Source organism: Neospora caninum, chromosome II, assembly GCF_000208865.1.
Source record: "Neospora caninum Liverpool complete genome, chromosome II".
Classification (NCBI taxonomy): domain Eukaryota; phylum Apicomplexa; class Conoidasida; order Eucoccidiorida; family Sarcocystidae; genus Neospora; species Neospora caninum.
In genome coordinates this window covers 687,042-712,808 of record NC_018387.1, presented here as the reverse complement: position 1 = coordinate 712,808, position 25,767 = coordinate 687,042, and the positions used below count along the sequence as shown (strand labels likewise).

The following is a 25,767-nucleotide window of genomic DNA, read 5'->3' as shown; positions in this document are numbered from 1 at the left end:
CTTAGTTCGTTTGCACGACGACGCGTCCTCATGCGTCTTTGAGAAGTTTCAGCTGGCGCTCCGGGGCAGAGTAAGTCCGCACGCAAAGGCTGGACAGAAGTAACCTGAAACACGCAAAGAGCCTGTGCAGGCTCCGCGCACAAGGTACCCGCGACGTGTCGTCTGCTGCCGACACACGATTCCTTCATAGAACCGCCATTTCAAGCGAGAAGGAGCGCTCCTTTCTGTGAAGAAGAGATGCAGATGCGTGGAAAGGGAAGCAAACAACTGCTGGGAAGCTGGTATCGCGCTTGGTCCAAATACCTGCTGACCGCAAACGGAAAAAACCAGAGAACAGACCAGTTGGTATTGATACATCAGTGATCACAGTATCTAGTGCTAGAGAGACATTGCAGCACGAAAAGCAGCTTTTCTCGACGATACTAGACCAAAGGAAGTCCCGTTTTGCGGCTCTCTCCCTCCCGGTCGCTACGTCGGAGCCCGCCCACCTGAGGACGACTTTTGTTAGATAATAGACTCTTTTTCTGAGGAGCGAGGGTGGACGGCAAAAAATGCCACGCCAAGACCGGGCATTTGGAGTGTCCTGCTGTCATAGGACATTTGAGTTAGAGGCTTCACTCTATGTCTTTTACGTTTGGTCGATCGTCTTTACTGCCCGTATGCTGGTATTTACTCTACCTATTCTTTTAGCAATTTTCGGCAGCAGAAAGTCGACTACCGGCGTTTCGCTTGTCAAACAGAGTGAAGAGGATAGACAGGAGCAAAAACACCAGGCAGGTTTCACGGAGGTAGCAACGTGTTTTGGGCGGAAAAACTGCCGTCTGTGTAACCGAACACGTAGGCCGTGACCAAGTGTGCGGCGGGTGTTCTCTCAGCTTGTTTGTCGTGCTGCGATACGAGACTGGAAACTCCATGGCTTTTCACCGCTGGCCTCTTGGTAAAGCAAAACCAAGGGTTTGGAGGTCGCGTCTCGGGGAGAACAACTCTACAAACTGACGAAATGAAGGCAGTGGGTTATGGCCATCGCAGTCCTAGAGATCTTCTGAGCCGGTGCGTTCCGCAAACGGATACTTGGGATCAGGACACCATCCACTGATCCGTCTCGTTCAGGCGCCAGGTGGTATAAACGGACGAAGGCCAACTCGGTAAATCCACATGCAACGTTATGCTGGAATGACGTGGTGAAGAGCTGCCCTACTCGGGGGTGATTTTGTTGTTTTCACCAAAGGACGCGCTCCGCCGATCAGCGTGAGCGAAACGGACATCGTCAAACGAGATATACAACTGCTGGTACGCTCCAAGTAGCATTCATGCGCGTAGTATGCTCTTGATTTGCCTGTTCGTGGCCGCATGCACGATAACAAGTCTACTCACACAAACTCGAGTTTCCCTGTCCAGTTTGGTCTGAACAACTTTCAGCAGAAACATCGTTTCCCGATCACGCCTAAGCGGGTTCCGGTTCCAAGCCTTCATATTCATCTTCGTCTGTCAGTCCTCCCACGTTTTGTCCGTTTTCCTCTACCCTCAGACTGTCATTCTGCGCCTCCGCGAGGTGAAAGTTCTGACGTCGATCTTCCACATTTTCCTTCCCGTTTTGCTGTGCAGCCGTCGATGGCGGCTTCTCACTCTCCGGCGACGACCCTGGCGGCGGTTTGTCTTCAGTCACAATTTCAATTGACCCTAGAAGGTCGGGAGGCAGTTTGTCGCGCAGCTCCATCTACGAACCAGAGAAAGTGGGGCGCAAACTGGGCTAGACGATCCACCAGGTGTTTTTGCAGAACAGATGGGCATTACCTAGGATACTGAATATGAATCCAGTTCTGAGGTACAGACAACCACGTTCTTTATGATTGCTGTACACCACCACCCCAAACTGGACTGCTTAAGGCAGATAAAAGTATTGGTTTTAACACAACAGCTGACGACTGTGCGCACACCGAGAAACGCACAGAGAGGAAGAGACAGAGAGAGCACGACGAAACACGAAGGAAATGCGTTGCGCTAATCGGGTTCGACTGTGACTAGTCGTTTGAATACACCGCCCGTGACGGGAGTTAAAGCATTTTGTGGAGATCGGACTGCGAGGAATCAGAAACAAAACCGACGTGGTTCGCACCCGGCCTGAAGGCTGAACGTGCTGCTCTAACAGACAAGCATCGACTCTCAGCCACAGCCTCGATTTCGGCGACCGGACCGGCCAACAAGACTCACCTCAACGCCTATCCGGATAGTTTGTGCATTGGGCCCTTGATACCGAATCACGATATCCCCGCCTGCAGCGCGACACGAACGATCGAGAAACTTTAGTCACACAAGAAAGACAAGAAAGGTTCACCCAAATACAAGTGGAGCAGCGAAGGCTATCTACGTGCAAGTTGCTCCAAGCGGATGCGCATTTAGGGAGTGTGTGTGGAGGGCGTATGAACCTAGCCCCGGCATTTTGACGAAACAGACCAGCTTCAACCCATCTTTCAAGCGACACAGTACGCAAGGCGCAGATGTCGGGCGTTTCTTATACCCGACGGGCAAATATGCATATAAAGAAATCAACATATATATATATATATATGGGCACGTGTGTTTGGGCATAAGAGTTCCGCTGCACTTTCACGCTGAATATACGCGCATGTCCCTCCACACGGAGAGCGGCAGAAAAGAAAACAGCCCCTAATCTGTGTGAAGATGTGCGTGCAGAATTTCATCTTGCCACTGATCTTCTTGCTTCACAGCGGTTGCCTGTCTCCCCAGATGTTGTCGAGTTCACCTGACTTTACATATCCTCACACAGCATCACTATGTGTACCCATACACCTAACTATATATATATATATATATATATATATATATATGTTTCGAGAGAGATGTGGAGAGATGAAGGTATGCTTAGAGAGTGTCTCTGTGGTCTCACTCGGCGAGACACTGAGGACCTCCAGACTGGCGCCAAGTCTCTCAATGGCGGGCCGTGTGCCTCTGAGCGCTTCGTTGACGCTGTCAATCGTCAGAGAGCTCAGCTCCTCCCAGACACCGTCGTCTTGTGCTTCCTCCACGCGTATGTCCGGCCAAACTTCTCTCAACGCTCCCTGGAGGCCTTCGTACAGCGTTTGCTGGGCAGAGGGACATCCTGAGCACGCGCCCTGAGACAAGACACAGACGGACGTACAAACACCACGGGAGAGAGATCCACACATACCCAGATGTACATATACATATATCTACATATGTATACATATAACTTTGGAGAGACATTCACTCATATTTACTTTTTTATAAATACACACATATACATATGGATAAAAAAAGTGAGAGAGACTTTTTGTCCAGGGTTTGGGGCGGCGAGAGAAGGACGCCTCAGGACTGAGCCCAGAGAGACAGGGATAATGCCCCTGGCGTCTCACGGCTCTATTCACAGACGCTGTCTCAAGGATGTGTGCCGCAGGAACAACACAAAAAGCCCGTGTTGTTCCTGCATAAACGCAGTGCGTATAGAGGTGCTTCTTTGTATATGTTTTTATGTGTCCTACACATGGCCTTTCTCTAGAATCAAACATCCCAGCCCGCTTTCGGAATCTCTGTCGAGAAATGTCAGATTCTTTAACCAACCCCACAAGATAGAGTTACATGTGAAACGTACCTGTGGCGGTGTTCAAAATCCACACATATCCAACAGGATACACACATACAGCCTACAAAAACGCCTATCTAGACACATGTGTATTTTTCTTGTATGTAGTACGATTGGCAATGCTGTGGCTTCGGTTCGTTTGTAAGAGAGACGAGACAAGCAGAGAAACAGAACGAGACGAAACGAGTAGAGGAAGAACGTTAGGTGTCGCCGGGAGTTCGTGTTCGTGCCTGCCTACCTTGAACGCGAGTCTTGCAATTCTGTTTTCTGAATCGAGTTCGACGAGCTTCACGTTTCCCCCGTGACTCCTCAGATACGGACGCACACTCTCCAGGACTTGCTCCACCATCGTCGAATTCAGCCCCACACGCGAAGTAGCAGACGAGGAAAGGGGATGGCGGAAAGGCTCCATGGGATTCTCCGCAACCGGCGGGACGGGGCCTGCCGAAGAAAGCGGCGACGGCAGAGAGGAGACTAAAGAGCGAGACAGAGTCTTTGGAGCCTCCCGCGGAAAGGGCTCCGTTTCCAGAGCCTGGAAGACCCCGGAGGACACCCGGCGCCGAGAAAAGATGACAGGCGACGTGCTGCGAGCAGAAGAGCGAGAGAGAGAAAAAGAACGAGAGAGAGAAGAAAAGAGAGAAGAAAAAGAAGAGAGAGAAGAGAAAGAGAGAGGAGAGAAAGAGAGAAAAGCCTGTCTCGGGATGCGTAGGTCACTGAATGGTCGGGTGGCGAGGAATGCTAGCCTAGCGTCGTCGTTTGAAGGGCAGCAGGCTCCATGCTTGTTTCGTTTTGCACGCTCGCTCTCCTCGTGTTCTTCATGTCGCTCTCTTCTCTCTCTCGCCGCTTCCCTGTCTGCCGGGCCAGTGTGTCTGTGTCTCCGAACCCCCCGTGGCGCTTCGCCGTTTCCTCGGCACGAGACTGTGCGCCAAGATGCGAGAGAAGACAAACAGGCGGCAGGAGAAGGTGGGAGAAGAGACAGCGAGGCGGGGCGAGGAAGCGAAGAGAGAGGCAGCGCGTGAACGAGCTCGGCTGGGCAAGAGAGACAAACAAGAGCGAGGAGAGGCGCCACGCAAAAGAAAAGTGGGAACTCGCAGCAAAAGAGACGAAAAGCAGACAGCCGACGCAAAGAGAAAACCTCTCCGCGGGGCCTCCCAGAGCCTGCCATGGACATCTCAGACACACATCGAGACAGATAGAGAAACTGGGGGGGTGAGGGAGAGACACACGGAGGAAGACGAAGAGAGAAGGAGACACAAGGAAGAAGACGACGAGAGAAGGAGACACACGGAGGAAGACGACGAGAGAAAGAGACACACGGAGGAAAACAGAGAGAACCAAAGAGAGGGAGGGGCAGAGAGAGAAAGGAACAAGACAGCTTTCTCGCTCTCTAGGCCAACGCGAGGCGGCGGGTTGTGTCTGGTTGGGAGACGGAGAGAAAGCGTGGAGAGAAGAAAGCGAGACTGTTGATTAACGTGGTCAAGACCGCCTGGAGGTTCTCGCCTAAAAAACAAAGTGAACACAGTTCGAAGAATATCTCAGCTGAGAACGGTTCGAGGGGAGAGCGCGTCTCCAGGGCTCTCTCTGGGCTGTCTCTGCCGAGGAAGGAGACAGCACAGAATGCGAAAAGACGGCGACCCGAGATGCATCGATGCGCGCCGTTTTCGGCGAACGCGAGGTTTGCACAAGTATCTTTCCTTCTTCTCTCTAACTCGAACGCGAGACTTTTTCGCGACACTCGAAATCTTGACAGACGAAAAGGGAAGAACGAAAAAGGTTTCCTGTGTCTCCTTTTCGCGAATGCCGTGGGGCCTCGCAGCTGTGTCTCCTCTCTGCCAGGCGAGCGGAGCGAGTGTCGATACACATCTACCTCTCACCATTTCTCCTTCTTCTTGATCGGTTTCTCTTTTTTTCACATCTCCGAGTTCTCGTCCCCGTCGGCTTTTCCGCGTGCTGTCGCATCCACCTCTCCGCGGCCTCGAGCTTGCTTGCCTTTCCGCTTTTTTCGTGGTTTTTCTGCCGTCGTGAGACGGCCCCTGTGCCTTTCTGTTGACCTCTCTGCATCTGTCGCATTTCTCTTCTCTCCTGCTTTCTCTCTTTCCCAGCTCCTGTGCCGCTCGCCCTCTGGCTGTCTTTTGCCTTTCGGTGACTTGCAGCATCGTCTATTCTTCCTGTCTCTCCTTCCGATTCTCCTTCTCGCTTCTCGCTCTCTGCGGCCTCTTCCCCTCTCGCTTGTGTCTGTCGTCGGTCGTTTTCGCGCGTCTGTTTCGCTTCTTTTCCCCCTTTCTTCCCTTCACATTCTTTCCTTCCCCCTTCTTCTCTCTCTCCGCGTCTGTCGTTCAAGAGTTTCCAGCACAATGGGAGAAGAGGGCAGAGCGTGCAGCCTGCCACGCAAGAATTGCGAATATGCGAAGCAGGAGTACTGGGAAGAAAGGTACGCGCTTTCTCTCATGACAGACAGCGGCTCCTGCTCGACGAGGCCGCGTGGAAAGCGCGGATGTTTCGCGCGCCTTCGTCGTCGTCGCTCATTCTTGGGATCGCGTTGTGTCTCGTTTCTTCCAGGTTTGCCTCAGAGAAGCACTACGAGTGGTTGGAGTCGCCCGAGTCTCTGCTACCGCTCCTTCTTCCTCTCCTCGATCCTTCCTCAGTCATCCTCACAGTCGGCTGTGGCAACAGCGAACTGAGCGATGCTCTGGTAGCTCATGGGTTCCCCTTCATCTTCAATCTCGATTTCAGCCCCACAGTTCTTCACACGAAGCACCAACGCGAGAGGCAAGCCATCAGCAAATACCAGTGCTCTTCCTCTCCGCCCGCTTCCTCTCCGCCCCCTGGCTCTTCGCTCTCTTCCTCTTCTTCCTCAGCTTCGCGTCCTCCGGTGATGGAGTATCTGTGTGCCGACATGACACATCTCGACTTTCTGCGCCCAAATAGTTTCGACGTCGTGGTAAGTCTCGACTGCGTCCGTCTTTTCCCGCGGTCGCTGCGCTCACTCTGGTCGGTGTACATTCAGTGTGGGTATCGGATGTCCAGACTTCCGTTTGCGAATCCAAAGAGGCTGTCCACACAGTCACACACAGAGGATGTGTATCCAAATTAACCTGAACGCAAGACCGAAAACGAAGAAGAGAGAATTGGATGACAAGAGAGAAGGAAAGAGTGGAGGAGAAAAAACCTCTTTCTTCTCGCACATGTAGTACAGTGCATTTTTGCAGAAAAGGCCGCTTCTCTATCTTGGGCACCCCCCGTCACCTGTCCCCTGTCTGTGGCTGAGGGCAAAGCCCTCTCCCCGTTCGCGCTCTTCTTCTGTTGCGCGTTGCTGACTTCTCTCCGCCCTTTGCTTCTCTCCTTTGATCTCGCCACCTTCTTCGCTGTCTTCTATCGATCGCTTTGTCCTCCCGTCGTCGGTATTTCCTCTTCTCCTGCCCTCTGCGTCTTTCTTCGTCCGCTGTCCTTCTCTCCTTTCTCTCGTCACAGTTCTTTTCTTTCCTGGCCCCTGTCTCCTTCCCGCTGTTTTCGCCTTCCATCTGAGACGCGTGCGTTTTCCTCTCTTTTTCGCTCTCCTCGTTGCCCCAGATCGACAAAGCTGCCATGGACGGTAAGCGCTGGGAACGCGCTTGTGAGCCATGGCGCAGGATGTCCGACTCCCAAATTCTCGCGCGGAGGCGTGCACGAAGGCGCCGTTCCCTCTGGGCGCTTCGACTCAGACTTCCGTGCCATTCTTTCCCGGCGACAGATTAAAAAAACAGCCTGCACTGGGGGAGAGAATCCCGCAGTCGCATCCACATCGGGGTGTCTAGACAGGTCCACGTCCTTCTGACGTTTCCCTGAATTTATGCACGTGCATGTGTCTGTGTGTATCTGCATAGTTACCTCTCTGTAGGTGTGGGCACCGAAAAAGGTACTGTTCTTCACACACACGCATGCGTAACCATTCGCACAGACATGTGTAACCCTTCACGTGTTTATAGATATGCATATATGCATAGGTATGCTTATCTTTAAAAGGGTCAGCACCTTAGGACGGCGGCTGCTGCGTTGGCCTTTCTCCACTTTTTCTGTGAAAGCCCGCACCCACGAGTGCACAGGTGACGTCTTTCTTTTTCGCTTGGGTTTTCGTCCGCTTTGAAAGGACGCGACACGGCATCCTTGCCTCTGCTGTACGTCGCTCTGCGAATTCTCAAAGTGACGCAGAGACGGCAGGCGCCTGCTTGACAAGCTCGGCGGTCGAAGGACGCGCAGCGACAGAGATCCGCCTGGTTTTTGCTCGCTTCGTACGCTGCCTTGTTTCGACCTTTTTACGTTTGGACCGTTCCCTGATGCATGCGTTGTTTTAGCTTTAATGACCGAAGAAGGCAGCGCGTGGGAGCCCCGTCTCGCAGTTCGACAGGCAGCGGACAGGTATCTCGCTGGAGTCAGCCGTTGCCTAAATCCAGGTCTTTTCGTTCAAATCACCTTTCAACAACCTCATTTTCGCAGGTGAGAAAGGCCGCACTGCAAAAAGCCACAACCAAACAAAAGACACACGCTCAGGCCTGATGGGGACACATCCAAATGCTTCGACGTGCACTGAGCCTGCCTTTACACATATATATAATATTTATATGTATATATTTATATGTATATATTTATATGTATATATTTATGTATCTGTGCGTGCACGTAGCGGTAATGCGTGTATATGTGCATATATACTCCCGCATACATCATATATATATATATATATATATATATATATATATATATATATGCGTGTATATACAGTGACACATACATATACGTAGGCGCCCGTTTATGTATATATATATATATATATATATATATATATATATATGCACCAGTGTAAGGCTGTACTAACGAAGTACATTTGAAATCTCTAAAGTGAGTACTCGGCAATGATTTACAGAAGAATCAAAGTGTATATGCAGTCAGGAGTAGATTCGTAGTTCTTTTCGGTATGTTCTGACAGCGACGTCGTGGCTTGGTTTTGAGGGAGAGTGCTGTCAACTGTGTTTTTTGCTTTAGGCGCTACATGCTTAACCGTTTCTCGCTGAATCTGAACGATGAGTCGACTCGTGCGGAGGACGGGAGACTTACTCCGCGCGAATGGATTTCAGCGAAGACGCGAAACTTTCCTTCGCAGAGCCTCCCCGACCGATGGCACATCTCTGAGGCGTACGGCTGGTCGTTCTTCCATACGGACATCGAAAAAGACACACCAGGATGCTTCTCCAACTTCCTCTTTCTCGCACAAAAGGACGACTGAAGTTGGTGCGCGTCCACACGAGACTCTACTCCTATCAGAGAGCAAAAGCAGGTGTCCTCATCTGAATCGAAATTCCCAAAACATACTTTTGTGTACAATAGGCAGGCGCGGCTGTCTTCATCATTCGTTTCTTTGTGCATGTGGGGCTGAGAGAGTGTATTTGGACAGACAAGGGTGCCTGGCTTTTTGTGTGGGCCTTTCTCTCAACTTGAGCGTTGTCAGCGAATCCGCGATTGCAGCCGAAAGAGGCTGTATGACAACACGCAAGGGTACACAAAACTCAGACTCACGGACGTGTCCATCGAAACGGCTGTTTTGCAGGCCTTTCAAAACCTGCAGCCTCTCGACAGGGTAGTACAAACTCCTATCTGGACCGTCTTTCCACTTTTCGAATCAACTTATATACGTATATACATACATATTTATTGTGCGTATTTTTGTATATACGCGAACAGGCTTTTGTCATTTCCATTTTCACGTGTGTAAAGGTGCCAAAGCAATTATCCGTTGTGGACCGGAATATCGCGACGGCGCCAGAGCGACTTCGTTTTTCTCAGTCGTCCTTCGCGGAAAAAAGCGACATTTGGCATACAAACGGATCGGCGGTTTCTCACCCCTTAGCAAACCGTCTCTTCGCGACAGGAAACGATACGGGAAAATCCCATCCAGAACAGTGTGAAGCATGAAAACCTAATCGAGTTTCAAACAGTGCATCTACACCCAAAAACATGCCGATCTGGACATGCATGTGGAGATAGAGATGCACGTAGAGCGCGGCACATTCAGAGCCTTGTTTTCTGCTGGGAAACCGAAAACCTGACAAACCATTTCTTTCTCTCCGCTCCTACCGCTGGAATACTTGATTTCCATCTCTTTCTCTGGATATATATATATATATATATGTACGTATAAACTGTATATATATGTATATATACGCTTGGTGGATGTATCTACTCATGTAGATGTATGCATGCGTGCAGCTGTCTGCGTTATTTCGCGAAATGTCGCCCGTCCGTCTGATTCCCTTTCTGTGTGTGCGCTGAGACATTCCTCTCGCATCTCTTGGGATGCCCACCTGTGACAAGATCTGTTTCCGCAAGTCTCCGCGTTCCCGCACCCGCGGGCATACAGCGCCGTCGTATGTAGCGTTTGGTGTTTCGATGAAGAGCCAAGATGCTCTAGAGTTTCTGTGTCAAGACGCAGGGACCAGCCCGCAACATCCTCCCTGCGTCTGTTCTCTCTCTGCCTCTCCCGCGAAAAAGAAAAAAACAGAGACTGCGAGACAAGCGCGAACGGGCACTGGGCATTCTGTGTACATCTCCGAGGCCTCCAGGTTGACATCTCTCCGACATTTGATCGACGCACAAACGCATGCCGATGCATGAACGAGCACCGTGCACCGCGCGTACAGAGGCCGAATCCACAGCAAAAAGGCAGGGGACGCAAAGACACACATGCACCAAGAAAACACGAAACCAGCTGTACCTTGATATATATCTACATAGTTGTACATATGTGTAGGAACGTCCACATGCTTCTTTCGGGGCGAACAAGCGGCTGTCGGCCGCAAGGGAAAAAGAAAAACGCTGAGGTGCGGCCCAGCGGGACGCACAGCACACAAGGCAACGGAAACCGCAACTGCGCACCTTCCCCTCCCTGGCAACCTCGCCGAGAAACAGCGCGAAAAGACGCGCACGTCCTTGCTCCTCCCTCCCTCTCCGTAACTGCGTGTGCTGCCTTCCGCGCGACTCCACGACACTCTCTCAGACTGGACAAGAGGCCTCTCCTACGCGGGAAGACAAAGAAGCCTCCTACTCGTTCCCTGTTGTGTGTGTACGCCTTGACTCTCTGCTGCGCATCTCTTGCCTTTCGATTCCACCGCCCGTTCTTTGAAGTTTCAGTGACCTTCCGCCGTTCCTCGCAAACGCCCCGCCTGTCCCTCGCACCCTGCCTCGAAGTTTTGCGGCTGCCGACTCCGAGTTTCTTTTCTGAGAATGCTTTTCGTTACGCAGCTTCTCCCGCGCTCATCCCTCGCAAACGCAGCACCTTGCTCTCTCCTTCGAATTCTCTCACTCCTCGCTGCCGTCTTCCTGGGGTGTCTAGACACCCGAACTCTGTCCATGCTCCTATGGTTCCCCCGCCAGCACTTCTCACCTGTGCTCTCCCCTTTTTTCCAGTCTTCCTCTTCTCCCTTTCTTCTCTCCCTTAGGGCACTGCACACTTCAGATTTGACCACGAACATCACTGGTGGGACTCCGACGCGGCAGTCCAGGGACAACCTCTTGCAAAGGATTGTCGGACATTTTGTAAAAGACTTCCTTCTCCCCCTAGATCTTCTGCAGCTTGTCAGCAACGACTCGGTTGTTGTGCTTACGCAGTTGTTCCCGCTCGAAAGTCTTGTAGTCGAACTGACAATCGTGCTTGTCTGCATACCGGTGCTCGCCACAATAAAAGTAGCCGCACCGACACTGAAAACCCAACAGCCCGACCTTCTTGTTGCATAGCCAGCAGCGGTTTGTCTTCACCTAAAAGAACACAACTCCACATGCGAAATTTGCACTCTTGTACATCTACACACAGTTGCAGCCAGGAACATATTTCTTCCTTCCCTCTCTATCCCTCTCTCTCTATATGTATACGCTTCCAGGTGAAACGTGCAGGAACGGGGTGACATGTAGATATGTACGGTATGGAGAACAACGACATTGCCTCCACGCTTCGTGTACGTTTGTTTCCAGCTCACACAAATGCACCTACACCGATGTACACCAAAGTCCGTTCCGCCATCTATCGACACTGAGAGTCCGGACCGGCCTACACAAAAGTGACACTTAAGCGAGCAGAGACACAAACACATCTTTTTACATACAACCACATGCATGCACGTACAAAAAGATACAGTATATACATATAATCGTCTTCTTCCTTTCCCGAGCCGTCCTCTCTCTCCGTGTGTCCTTTCGTTGTCTCCGCGTTTACCTGCTTGGGTTTCTCATCAGCCGGTGCTGTGGCTTCCTCTGGTGAAGTAGCAGTCGGCTCCGCACTGCTCACTCCGTCTTCTTTCTTCTGCGAAGCCGAGACAGCGCTCTGCGCGTTTCCCTCCCCAGACACGCCAACGGAAGATGTAGACGCGCAAGAGGCGCTTGGCGCCGCGCCGTCACACCCTGCCGGCTCCTGAGGTGTACATACACCGGAGGCGCCGCTGGCTGGCCGCGAAGAATCGCCGGCAGCGAGAGACTCTGGAGGCAAGCAGGCAGAGGCCGACACGCCGCAGGAGCTGGCAGAGACACTGGCAGAACTGTCTGCCGAGGAAGAAAACGGAAGAGAAGAAGTCTGTTGGCCTGAAGAAGAGCCTTGAGTTGCAGTGGTGCTCGACGGCGCTGTGGGCGTCGCAGAGGCAGCTTGCGTCTTCAAGAACTCGACGTAGCACTTGGAGCACAAGTTTCTGTTGGCAGGGTTTCCATAAAATCCACAGTTGTTCGCGCACAGAGGCGCAGCAGACTGAAGGCAGCACACGCACACCACGAAACATGTTCGCTCCGACGTGAGGAACCGCGCGAGGCGACATAGAAAACGGGCGGCAATTCGCAAACGGCAGCCAACTAAAGAGAAAGGGAGGAAGAGAGAGAAGAGGGGAATTTACTACATCGTGCTGAGCTAGGAGAGACACGAGAAACGCGGGAACACAGGCATGAAGGGAAGGGAAGTCGGTGTCGGTGAAGAAGCTACGAAGAAAAGGGTTGTTCCGCGAAACACCGTGGCACGTCTCAACCCATGTACCACTTAGAAGGCAAGGAAATTTCCGTTTAAAACTCTGTGGATCCAAACTTTTCAGAAGTGAAGAAAGAAGCACTTCCGAAAAAAACTTTCGGAAACCAACGACTGGCGGCCGACGACTGCGCAAATCTTTTCACATGCATTTCCATATAAGGACGTGTACATATACCATGCGAATTGCGTACACGCACACCTATCTGCACAGCCGCGAAGAGTCTAGTGAATCGCTGTGTACGCATCTGTCCATACAACGAAAACGCATAGAAGCAGTTCCGCATCCACAAGGTATCCTTATCGCCACGGTAGACATTTCAGCGTATTCGACGATCCGCAAGCGTGCGTTTCTGTTCCCATAACCCAACAGAGGTTCCTTGCCTCAAGAACGGGATGCCACTCACCGAGCGTTCGTTTTGTTCGGAACTCATTTTGTCCAAAAGAAAGTTGACGTCGCTCGCCGAAAAATAAAAGAGCTCTTTTCCTTGGGAGCCCGTGGGACAGCGGCGAACCGACACCGCAAAAGCGATAAAAGAACCAACGGAACAAAGTCCTCAACCCTTAATCCCCAAAGATGCACCCTACAGGCAGCGATCGCCCCCCCTCTCTCCTACCCAAGAAGCCGTGGACAAGGACGAGAATATTTGCGTGAATTTACGTAGATGATGAAGCTTCCCCTATATGAGAGAGGCAGATGAAAGTGCAGCGTTTACCTCCGCAGAGCGGCTTCTTCCGCGGCTTCGGTTTGAGGTTCCCCCCTCGCCAGTGATTTCCGACAGGTAAAACGTCAGAACAAAGAAAAGGGAACGGACAACTGAACGCTAGTTCAGAGACAGAAAGAAGGCCGGGCAACCGCGTGAGAGCCAAAGTCTTTGCATGGGCAAAGAAGCCGAGGATATGTCAGCCGAAAAGTAAAAGCGACCGAGGCTTATATAGATGAGGCCGTACACATACGGAGACATGTATACAAGCTAGGCCAAATGCATATAAATATTACATATGTATATATATGTATTTTGATGAAGGGATATAGGATCGACAAGATGAGCCAACAGTGGAGGGGAGAAGGTGCCAAGAGAAGGTAAAGGCCCGACAGGTTGCGACACAACGGCACAGTGGAACTGTTAGGCGGCAAAAGCCTTGTGTGTTCAGGAGGCCGAGAACGTCGACGAGAAAACCTGAGACACACACGAGAACAAAAACGCCTCGAAAAAAAAAGCCTGGAGCCAGGCGAGCGGACGCTTCGCTATGCAAAAGCGACGCGTTGTACCACCACGGGAACGCAGCGCATGATATGCCTTCGGCAAAGAAGAAAAGGCGCAGTGACGCCGCTCGCTGGAAAAAAGACAATGAGGCGAAAGGCGGAAGCAACTCCGCGAACTGAGGAAGACACGGCACAAAAAGCAGGCGGGAACAGCCCCGAACGCCTCACGTAGCAGGACACAAAGGCAAAGGAAGAAGGCGGCCGGGCACAAAGAGCCGGTCGTCGTCCGGAGAGAGAGCGGTGTGAAACTGGAGGCAGAGGGGAAACACGAGAGGCGGTCGACAACACGGAAGCGCCAAAGACGAAACCACAGGTTTCCCGCGAAAAACGCGAGACAAACGGTCGAGGAAAGAGGGAAACGCCACGCGGAACCACGTCCGCGCAACTGCGGCCATGCCCTGTTTCGCGGTAAAAACAGGAAAATGGATGGCCGCAGAAAGCCGACGGGTTTTCGGGTCACGAGTTTATATTAGAGCAGATGGAGGGCTGTTTTCCTCGATTTCACGAGACTGGCGAGACAGCCTCCTCTCTCCGACGCAAATCTGGATTCTCGCAAAAATAAATGGAACACCGACGCGCCGCCCTTTCTGGAGAGTTGCAGGAAGAGGCACAGCACACGTGACTACATTAGACTGTGGTATATGTATTGACGTCGATGTGTAAGGGTATCTACGCGGCTAAGGGAGGCTCTCTTCCGCTCGGGTGAGGGGGAGTGCGTGTGGGCTTTTCGCTGCTTTTGCGGTGCAAGAGTGCAAAAACAGGCCTAGCCAACCCCTCGGCCTCGGCGGTCCGCTCGGGTTGCAGCGTTTTCGAACAAGTACGGCGAAAAACGAGCGAGAAACCCACAAGTTTCGCAGAGAAATCGCCGAAAGCAGCAAGTGCGCAGAACCGAGCCAGAAGCGGGCGTCAGCGCGGCGTTCTCAAAATCTTGGCGGAGGGTGGAGCGGCTGGTTGACACAGTGCGGAGCCAAGACGTCATCCAAACGGGAAAAAACGCGCAAACTCCGTAGCAGCCTCACGAGAAAACGCGGGGAGGCCCCGCACCAGAGAAAAAACTCTGCTAAAAACGGCCAGAAAACGCCAGAAAGGCCACAAAAGAACTCAAAAACGCCCCCGCCAACCGCGGTGAAAACGGAAATGCCTCCCTAGCGAAGTGCCTCTCCAGCCAAACTCAGAAAATTTGACTGCGCTTACCTTCTTGAAAAGCCTTCGCAGTTCCACAGGAAAGGCCACATACGCCAGAAAACCCGCCTGAAGAGATGTGGTGACTCTCTCGGGGAGTTTCTCGGTTTCCAGAAAGCAAACCTCCGCGTTTCTCTCGAGTGGCGGCTCCGCGAACTGTCCACGGGAAAAATTGGCACTGAAAAGGTGCCCTCCTTTCCCTCGAGCAGAGTGCCCCGCTCCTCTCTCGAGCGATTTTCGATTTTTCCCTTGTCGAGTTCGCAGAGCATAGCCCGGAAGAGGATTCAACGGAGACCCTAGCAAGCGAGACAGAAAACTGGAAAGCGGCTTTCTCTAACACGAAGCCGTCGCCCGGATAAAACGGAACACCGGACCGGCTACCGAGAACGCAACGATCTACACGTAACCAAGAAAACGGAAGCTTTCAATAATGGCCGGCAGCCATCTGCAGCCCTATGAAATTTTTGGTCAATCCAGAAAGTCATGCGCCTCTCTCCGTCGACACATTTGCCAATAACTACCAGACTCACCCTCGAGCGGCGGCACAGGAGGCGCAAACAAAACGCATAGAGCTTCATATGCATTTGTATATATTTCCTGTGCTAATGCCTTCAGCAATTCATATTGATTTAGGGTAATGCGAGGGTGTAGTCGAAGATAATTTCGTCCCGACCCTTCAGTAGATGTGGAGGATTGGCCAAACAGCTTTCCAAGGCACTGACGGCGGAGAACTTGACAGGAAATAGGAGACGAAAGTGCGTGATATCTTCGGGGGTGACTGCACCTGAATTTTGTTTCCACTACAGGTGTAGGAAACTCTATACCCGGAAGCAGTTTACAGCAACAGGAATACATCTGAGTATCCCCATATGGAACGAAAAAAAAACTAGCTTCGGGCTCCACCGTTGAGCGTTTGAGTGCTTTCATATACGTCCCTGCACACAAAGATCGAGTTCACTGTCTCACCTATTTGCTCGTCGGTGGCTGTATCAGTTCATAGAAGGAAAAGAGAAACAAAACGAAGAGCTGCTTGTGTGAAAAAGAACACGGAAAGCGGGAGTTGGGATTCAGGGGAAAGCGGCTACCGATATTGCACTGCGTCATGTTCATCAAGGAATCAAAAAAATATTTGTACATACACAAGTCTATGCGCAACAGGTTTATACACATATGTTTTTATATGTATATATATATATATAGACAGTTTCACAAGAATTGCCGTCTCTCTATTCTGCCTGCCCGTGTGCGTGTGAATTTATATGGAAGGGATGTACACACTAATAAAGAAAGGCTTCGGGTTGTCGTTCTGATTTGAAAGCAACTGAGAATCTTTCAGCACAAGACAGCACTGGGAGCGGAAGAACACCGCGTGTAGACGGAGTTGACGCGAAAGAGCTAGAGAGAGTCTCGCCATTTGAGCAGAAACATCGCCGGTGTTCCTTCTGGCTGTCTGCGCGTGTAGGAACGAAGACAGTTGAAACACGAGAAACATGTCGTTTTGTTGATCACTTGAGAGGACTAGACAAGAAAACATGTCATTTTTTTGCGAAAATGCCAGATCGACCTACTTGCCAAGAGCCGGTAGCGCAGCCCAGAGTCAAAATGGAGGCTTTTCAAAGGAAGGAACTGCGTTGTTTTGAGAAAAAAAATTGGGGGGAAACTTCAGGATGATGACTCTCCGACAAGCTCTCTCTTACTTTTTTAAAAAGTGCAAAACCAGAGACAGAACCGAAGAAAAAGAATCGCGCGGTAAAGAGCGGTTTGTGCGATATACGTGAAAAACAGACTTTTTTCCACTCCAAGTCTCTATGGAAGAAGTGCAACTTGTGTCTCCTACAAGACAAGGGTACATATATGTGCATGGAAAGCTAAACGGAGCGGTAGTTCAGACAGCAAACAGAAAAAGCAAAATAATATGTGAATGTCCAGGATTGTCGGTAGTTGTGCGGGAGCCTGTTGGGAACAGAGTATGCTTGGTGTCTCGTTGAGCCAAAAAGAACAGGGCGCAAAAGACAAACATAGTTACGTTCTTTTACATCTGTTTATATGCGGCGAGAGTTCCGTTCATCAAACACAAAACACATGTGCATATACGCAAGTTGAGAACAGAGGACCCAGGCACTTCCCCACGGTTTTCGCGATGCCGAAGCAGACTTCGTAGGCGAAGGGGCGAATGCGTCTTTTTGCTGTCGTCACAACACACGGGAGAGAAATGACAAAAGAAAACATGTGCCTGGGAGAGAGAAAGAAGGCGTGTGAATCACAGCCAAGAACCTCGGCATTTTGAGGAGTGGGCTGGGATTTTCGTGAAGTCGCTTGTGAACTCGAGAGAAAGGAGCAGCGATGAAAGGAGAGAGTGGGGCCCAGACACTTGCTTCTGAAAGGTCTATCTTCTTTTCCACGACCTGCCTCGTCTTCAGTTTCCTCGACCTTATTTGACCATGCGAGAGAGAGCAGCCACAGAACTGTTGCCGAAAACCCGAAGACAGAAAAAAAGCAGCTTGCTTGTTCGGTTGCTACAACCACCATAGTCTGTCAGCGAAACGGTAGGCAAGCAGAGAGCGAGAAAGAAAGACAGGTTCAAGAGCGGAAGCAAATACATATATACATATATATAGAACATAAATTTACATACGTGTGGAAAGACAGCCATCGCTACACCTTCCTGCCGTTTCCTTCCTTCGTTTCGTATTCATCCAATTCAACAACGGCTTCTCACGGAACGCACGAGCGTCTCACCGCCTCCTGAAAATTTGCACTGCAGAGGTCTTCCCAGACAGGCGACAAACATAAGGCTGGGAGGTGAAACTCTGTAGACATCTGCGTAACTTTACTTCCCGACCGCCTGGCGCGTTTCCCTTAACTGAATCTTGTTCAATAACAAGGGACTATTGATGCCTTCTTTGGGGAGAAAGCGTAACTCTCTCTCAACAGAAAAGAGAGCAATGCGAGGTTCCCTGTCACCCCCTCGGTATCGTGAGCCTATCACTCCTGGGCACCAAGGCATCGAGTGAATCAAACACCGAGAGAGAGACATTCGAAGCAGTTTGCTCTGCGAAATTTAAGTGTTTCCAACCAATCGCATGCACTACTCAGCGCCAGCAGTTCGTGCCGACAAAGCCAATAGAACAACACCGAACATGCACTCAATTGCCCTAGACAAAGAAATAAAAGCGTTTCTGGAGCCGTGGAGATGTTCACAGACTTTTATATATGTCCACATACGTGCATAATTGCTTGTATATATGACGTACACAGTGACAGTGCATACCTGTCTGTACATAACCATGTACCTAAATACATGCATGCTTACATATGATTTACACATTTTAAATACGTACATACCTGTCCATATTTGTATATACAGGCCTTCACGGATACGTACACATGCATATTTACATGTTTACTTCTATCTATGCATATGTAGAGATGCACGTACGTACACCTGGGAGTGCATGCATGTGACCTATTTGCCGGCGGCAATTCGTTTTGTTGGCCTAACGGCTCTGGACGCGTTCTGTGTGTGTGTGGTAAACCGGCGTAGGAACATCTCCCCCGGCGATGACCTTTTGCTTTGCTCGTTCCACACGTGTCACTCCTGCGAAGGTCTGTGTGCTTTTGATTCGAGCTCTGCGAGAGCAAAGGAGCCCCCAACACACGCACGCCGGCTCTCGCATGCCGGTTGGATCTCCCAGACAGGAACTTCACACCTGATTTAGGGTTTGCCTACCGGCCGACAAAAAAGCTCATGTGTGTGCCTTCCTGTACGCCAGAAAAGGACATTGCGAAGGGCGACGCGAACAAAAGCAGACCAACACTTTCGAAATCTTCGTGGACATGTTTGGCTGTTTTTGTCTACGAGGGAATTGTTTCTAAAGTCGTCGGCGAGAGTGCCGCCGATGAGCTCCAGAGGCAGCTTTTCGAAATGTTTCCTGGCGCGGGAGAAAGTGGACTTCTCAGGATGGCCAGAACGGATTGGACAAACATAAAACCGCGCCGTCAATCACACGCACAGCAGACACCCTAAAACCACATGTTCTGGAATATAGGAATACAAGCGGCGCAGGATCCTCTGACATATATGCATTCCTATGCATATATATATGTATATATGTATATGGATATACAGGAAGCACCTGAGGATCTACCTGTAATATATCCAGAGGCGTCTATCTATACTGAGGCGGCGATGTATGGGTATGTCTCGCTCTATATTTACGCGATTCTTGTGCAAAACGCGGCAGCTGAAACACAGCTCGCCATGTATGTCAACCGGTAGGGCGAAAGACAGTGCTTGCCGTTTCCCAGGAAGGAAGGAACGACGAGGGCAGAGTGTTGAGAAGAAGTGGACTTTCGAAACAGAAAACCCCCTTTTCCCAAGAACACTGAATTTTCAAGTGGAGCGCCACCTTGTTGGAAAGACGTTTTTATGTGTATGGACATGTACATGCAGCAGAGCACAGGGAGGCGTGAGGCCGCAACAGTTGCTTCGTGGCCTTTTGAAAAGTCTTTTCTCCCTTCCTGTGTGCGCAGAACAACTCTTGAGGAATACGGAATACACGACACCGTCCGCGTGAAATACGCACATGCACTTGCATATCCCTAGTCGCACTGCCGAGGTTTTTCAACAAAAACAAATCTCTCTACTCACCGATCCCAACGTCCATATCCAAGACATTTGGATAGATCTCCTCGTGCACCTGCCGTCTCCCCTCTGTCTCTCTATACATACAACTATATACGTGTATATGTATGTATACATGGTATATTTGAGTAAGAGGACGCTGGTGTACATTTCCTCTCAACGCTTCTGGCTTCTCTCTTGCACACCGAGTCGCGCGACGCGCTCGTTCATCCTCTCTTTCTCTTTTGTCCGGTGCACTTGCTCTGTGCCTTTAGACAGGCAGTCTCAAGCGCTTTTTCACTTCGCGAAGAACCGACTGTCGGCGCCCTGAACAGGAGAGTACACGTCAAAACACAAGAGAGAGCACCACAAACGTCTTCGGCCCCAGCGCAGAGGCGCAAGAACAGCCAACCTTCGAGACAGGGGCGAGCTGACACAGCCACGAGAACAATGGATGTCTTCCCCCCCGAACTCTGATGTGGTTTCTTTTCCCAGATTTGTCTCTGGCAGCGCCGCCTCTCCCTTTCTTTTCGATTGCCGTCGTTTCTCAAACTCAAACCCATCCCCTGAGCGCCCCATCTCCGTGCGGAGGGTTGCTGCATCTGTGTCTTCTCCGTCTCGATCGACACAATGTGTTTTCTGTTCTCGCCTCGCGACTGCGTGGCGACTCATGGCCGCTTTTCGTGTTGCGCGCCTTTGTCTCTGTTCAAGAGTGCGGGGCTTGGCGATTTTCGCTTTGAACTCACCTCCGCGAGAAACTGCCCATTCGCACGGCCGGTCCATCCACACGGCGAGGATCCGTTTCATCTCCTCGCGGTCGAAAGGAGACAGTCTCTCTCTCTGTGGGCAGCGCCACCGACAAAAACGCTTCCTACGTTCCTCCACGGAGGAGCGACAACATGCAGGAAGACGGGCGAGACCGAGCCGCAGGCGACACCCGACGCTCCACCGAGCACAAAAGAGAGAGAGCAAAAGAGGGAAAAACGAACAGTTCCGCGAAAGGACAGCTGCTAAACAGACAAAGGAACGTCGAAAAGGAAGCGAAAACAAAAGAAACTCACGTAGAGGGTGACGAGCTCGTTTTGAAGGTCCAGTTGACGGCGATACGCCTCCGCCGCCTCTGCTGCAAACGAACCTGAGACGCAGAAGAGAGAGAAGTCGACGTGCGGCGCGTGCCTTCTGGCCGATGCAACCCAAAAACGTCTTCTCCAGCATCTGGTCTCGGGTAGCCGTTCACGTTTCGCTTCTGGGAGTACCTCGTTTTGTCGTGAAAACCCCCGAGTAGAAAAGCCAGTATCAGAAAGATACTTTCCGAACCTTTAAGCATTTCGCGCCTTCACTCTGACAGAAACGCCCCGGTACTCCGTGACGCCTCTGTTTCTTCTCGCTCTCTCTTCATGCCCATCCCTGCACATCCATCTACCTATATGCACATAGAGTCATGCATACCGCTGTCTATATATTTGTAGAAATACACATGTTTAAATGAACACATGCAGATACGTGCACACTGATATATATATATATATATATATATGTATATAGGTAACTGTATAACGCATAAATGCGTGTGCGTGTGGAAACGCCCATAAAAGCACACAGAGACTAGAACAGGTATGGAAATCGAGATATCTAGCCACGTTTTTCACCTGCGCAGCTCACCGATTTCTTCGAGGAAGAGTGCCTCACTTCCAGGGGACGACAGCGTCTGCCGACTTGCCGAGGCTGTGAAGGGTGTGCACTTTCCTTGGTTTGTCACGTGTGTCACACTTCCAGAGAGGACCCGGGAGGCTCCAAGCGTTTGCCGGCGCCTCCCGGCCTCGGAAGCTGCGCCCAACAGCCGCGCACACTCCGCAATCTCTGCATGCGTCAGAGCCTGAAGAAGACACCGGAAGCCCGTACCCCCCCCGAGGGCGAGAAAGCGAGGCAAGCTGTGCAGACGCAGAGACGAGAAAGAACGGGACGCGAAACAGCGCCGGAGAAAAAACCGGGGAAGCGAAAGACAGAGAACACGGCCGAAACTCGAGAACGATAACTGTGCATGAGCGGCGGCTCGACAGTGTGTGCTGGCAGAAAAGAAAACGAAGGAAAAACGAAGCAACAACAAATCACGAGGACTTTTCGAGGACTGCAGCTCACTCGCGCTTCTGTTCTTCCACTCTTCTTTCTTCGCTTGTGCATTCGCCATCCCGCACTCCCTTGCGTTCTCTTCTTTCTGCTGGAATTGCCTTCGCTTCTCTCGGCATTTCCTTCTCGTCTTCTCGCTGCTCTCTCCCCCTCCTCACCAGGTCGCGTTGACGGAGCAGCACTTGCTGGTGGGCTGCTTCGATGCGCCGCTCGTGGCCATTGAGGCACTTTTCTCTCGCCTGCAAAAACACCGCAAAACGCGAAAACCAATGTCGCTGAAAAGCAGCGTCCTTCCTTGGTACTACGCCACTCCACAGCGAAGGGAGTTTCTCAAAGAGGCACAGGAGACACGCGTCACGGCTCTTGGAAACGACCCGGCGACTCTGCTTCCTTCAGTGACACCGGAGGGGGGGGGGCAGAAAAGAAACCGGAAAGAAGAACGCAGAGACACCAGATTTTTTCCACGAGAAGTGAGGCGTGTCTCCTGTGCCTCTTTGAGAAATATCCGAAGAACGCAGACAGCAGATGTGCAGCAACGCTCCTGCTCTCTTTGCGGCGCTTCCTCTTGGGTCTCAGAAACACAAATGTGTCAGATTAGGACAGGAATCTCCCCTTCGCTGCACCACGGCTTACAAAACTGAAGGCCGTCAGAAAGGGGAAAAAGAAAATAACGCCCCTCGAAGACAAGGCAGTTAAAGGCAGTTAAAGGCAGCAAGAGACTCTGAGCAGAAAAGACGATACGGTGGCGTGGCAAAAATGCAGAGGGGGAACGGCGGGAGGCACCCTTACTTTCCCATCGGTTTGCAGCGTGACGAGGTAGTCTCCTAGAAGAAACCTAGAAGCGAAGAGAAATTTGTGGAGAGAAAAGGAAAGAGAAAGCAAAAACCATGCACATGCTCATTCACAGAAAACGGAATTCTGAACAAGAAGGCCGTTCGAAACTCGCGACGAAGCAATCTCCCTTGCACAACACAGTCCATGCCCCACAAGAGGTGTATGTACACCTCATTTCCGTCTCGGAGTCCTGTTTCGCTTTTCAGCTTCGCCAAAGCACATACAGACAAACGCATTCATATACATACAACCGATATGCAAATCCAGACAGAGATGGATATATTTTTTTTATTTTGAGATTTCTATTCATACAAGCAGACATTCAAATACAGACATATACAATATATATAGAGACATGTACAGATATATATGGATGTTTTTATACGTATACATTTGCCCAGATACTATATATATATGGATGCCGGTATACTCATGGAATTCGTTGAGATGCACTGGATTCTTGCAAGTCGCTGACGCGTTTCGTTTTTTGCATGCAGGTATGGAAACCGGTAAGGAAAAAAATATGTTTTTCCCAAGTAGCACCATTGGGTGGAGAAGAGAGAGGAGAGTTGCTTACTGGCTGTCGACGATGAGGTTGAGAGCCTCGCTGACAGCCGTGCCGCACTGGTCCTGAAGGAGTTCCCACTTCTCGAGAGACCGGAGGAGACGCAGGAGCGGGGTAGCCATGTAGAGCGCTCTGAGAGAGTTGGAAACTCTTCACGGAAAGGGCGAAAAAAGAGAGAAGACAACCAGAAAAGGAGGGTACCGGGCGAACGGAAGAGATGAGGCGCAACGGAAGCGGGTGTTGCGGGCGAAGGAGAAGACGTTGAATAGGAAGAGAAAGGAAACCGACTGCACGACCAAAACGAAAGAGGAACGAGAAGACTGGCGGGGGAACAGGAAAGGAAGAGAAAGAGTGAGGAGGAAGAAGGAGAGGAAGAGAGGGAATGTGAGAAATGGGAAGGGAAAGGAAGGAAAAGAAGGTGAAAGGGAAAAAGAGAGAAGGACACACCGCAAGAGAGAAAGGATAGAGCCGCGTGAGCGAATACGAAGGAAAATCAAAGGGAGTCCTCTTTCAGCGAAGGGGAAAAGACGAGGAAGGGAGGAATGAAGGCAAAACCCCCCGCCATACGCACAGAAGAGAAAAGCAATATCCCGGGAAGGAGTAAATTTCACCAGCTTCTTTAATCCTTTGTTGTAAACATTCTTCCCTTCCCTGGTGTGCCCGTTTGCATGCGCGTCTGCTTTTCTCTGATCGTCGCAGAAGTGCAAATCGCTACAGAAGACGGCGGAGGCGAAAACGAGCAACACCGAGGTTTCGGGATTTCAAAAGTCTCCGTGTTTTTGATCAAAATGAAGGTTTCGGGAATCTCTCCTTGGAGCGAGAGAAGCAATGGGTGTACATACACCTCATCATTTCGTCGTTGGTACGCGTTCCTTCTTGCTCATCTCTCGGCACGCGTCCCTGTCTCGCGTTTCCGCCGCGAGCTCAAGCTTTTCTGTTGACTGAATGAAAAACAAAGGGACAAGACATTTGATTCGCGTAATTCTTCCTTATATTTCTTTTTCTTCTCTCTCCTTTCCCCCGCTTCATTCTCGCCTCTATTTTCCCTTCTCCCTTGCCTTTCCTTGAGCCTGTCAGCCCGTTTTCTCCAGCTGTCGTGTCTTCTCCCACAAGACAAGAAAGGCTAACGAGTTGCCGTGCTGCGAGTTTTCCACACATTACGAAGTATTTCCTGCTTTCCTGAATTCCCCATTTCTTTCCCCCTCGCCTTCTCTTCCTCTTCTTTCCGCGTAGTTCTGCAAAAGCTTGGATCTTTGTTCACCTCCGGTGGATTGAAGAAACAGCAACTCTTCTTGTCAACGGCCTCGCTTTCCCCTCCCTTGTTGCAGAGATCTCTCTTGTTCGCCCTCCTTCCACGTCGCCCTCTCTCTCTCCTCAACTAGCTCTCTCCACACCCTCTCCTTGCCTTTTCCGTCTCTTTTCTCTTTCCCGCCCTCTCTCCTGCGCTTTCTGGTTCCCTGGCTTCCCTCCGGTTCTCCTTCTCACTTCTTTCGCTTTTGTCCCGCTTATCTCCTTCTGCCTCATCCTCCAGGGCTCCCTGTCCTGCTTTCCCGACAGTCTACGGTTTTCATGGCTGCCTCAGGGGGATAGACATCTGGGAGCGAGAGAAAGCCTCGCCGAGCGAGGGGAAAAGAACGAATGAGACAGAGAAAAACGACACCAACACGGAGACGAAGAGGATCTGCGCCACCATCGAAGAGCGCGAGAAAAGAACAACAACATGGCAACCTCAATTTCGTCTCCCGGAAGCCTCTCCCCCGCCCAGCTGCCTAGGATCGACACGGTATATCTTTGCATCTACCTCGGTCTAGTCGATCCGTTTTTCACCCATTTTTTCATGCGGCTGGGATCGTCTTCGTTTTTGTTGCCACTTATCTCCCCTTTACTTTCGCTTTTAACTTTGCGTCTGAAGGCCTCCTTGGAACCTGTCTTCCCGCGCTCGCTGCTGCCTGTTTCTCGCGATTCGTCGACCTCTCTCTGTCTACTCTTCACACACTGTCTGTCCCCTCTTTACTCTCCTGTCTTTCCTCGCGTTCTCCGCTCTCTACGCCAGAAACGGACATTCGGCACTTCACACTGTTGAGTGGACTCTCTTCATCTGCCTCTCTGACTCTTTCCTATTCTCCTATCACTTGTCCCTTCTTTCCGTTTCCACAGTCTCTGGCTACCGTCCTGTCTCCCTCCTTCCTTCTTTTGGACCTCGTTTGCCTCTCCAGAGACTGGCTGTTCGCCACCCTGAAAGGCGAAGCATGCACCAGTCGTCGGCAACACACGGTCGTTCTCACCTCAAACCTCTCCGTCTTCCCGATGAGGTGCGCGAAAAAGAAAGAAACACACGCGCGTTCCTACAAACAGATATCTCTATCACCATATACATAAACGAATCTGTGCATATATATATATATATATATTTGAGTTTACACACACATACACATATATGTGCATGCGTAGGACAGGTGGAAGTTAAGGGGACTAGTCAGAAACGCGAGTTGTGCTGAATCGGAACTTTACTTCGTTC

General features: G+C 50.9%; 4 protein-coding genes across 4 annotated transcripts; 1 reads left to right on the top strand and 3 right to left on the bottom strand.

The window, feature by feature from the left end:
- Nucleotides 1-1,444: 1,444 nt before the first annotated feature.
- NCLIV_005330 (at4g25910 protein, related) lies at nt 1,445-5,499 on the bottom strand (the record flags this gene model as incomplete). The annotated part of the gene is made up of 5 exons (XM_003880043.1): nt 1,445-1,717; nt 2,212-2,273; nt 2,909-3,134; nt 3,861-4,154; nt 5,497-5,499. 5 exons carry the CDS (start codon nt 5,497-5,499, stop codon nt 1,445-1,447), a joined length of 858 nt encoding a protein of 285 aa, XP_003880092.1.
- Nucleotides 5,500-5,976: 477 nt separating this feature from the next.
- On the top strand, nt 5,977-8,882 carry NCLIV_005320 (hypothetical protein; the record flags this gene model as incomplete). The annotated part of the gene is made up of 5 exons (XM_003880042.1): nt 5,977-6,053; nt 6,182-6,563; nt 7,193-7,214; nt 7,954-8,095; nt 8,642-8,882. 5 exons carry the CDS (start codon nt 5,977-5,979, stop codon nt 8,880-8,882), a joined length of 864 nt encoding a protein of 287 aa, XP_003880091.1.
- Nucleotides 8,883-11,209: 2,327 nt separating this feature from the next.
- NCLIV_005310 (loc397781 protein, related) lies at nt 11,210-13,084 on the bottom strand (the record flags this gene model as incomplete). Its single annotated transcript, XM_003880041.1, has 3 exons — nt 11,210-11,407; nt 11,862-12,383; nt 13,058-13,084. The coding sequence occupies 3 exons, from the start codon at nt 13,082-13,084 to the stop codon at nt 11,210-11,212; spliced, it is 747 nt and encodes a 248-aa protein (XP_003880090.1).
- A 6,936-nt stretch (nt 13,085-20,020) lies between these two features.
- On the bottom strand, nt 20,021-23,371 carry NCLIV_005300 (putative awp1 protein; the record flags this gene model as incomplete). The annotated part of the gene is made up of 6 exons (XM_003880040.1): nt 20,021-20,050; nt 20,785-20,858; nt 21,386-21,599; nt 22,009-22,089; nt 22,640-22,685; nt 23,262-23,371. 6 exons carry the CDS (start codon nt 23,369-23,371, stop codon nt 20,021-20,023), a joined length of 555 nt encoding a protein of 184 aa, XP_003880089.1.
- Nucleotides 23,372-25,767: the final 2,396 nt, after the last annotated feature.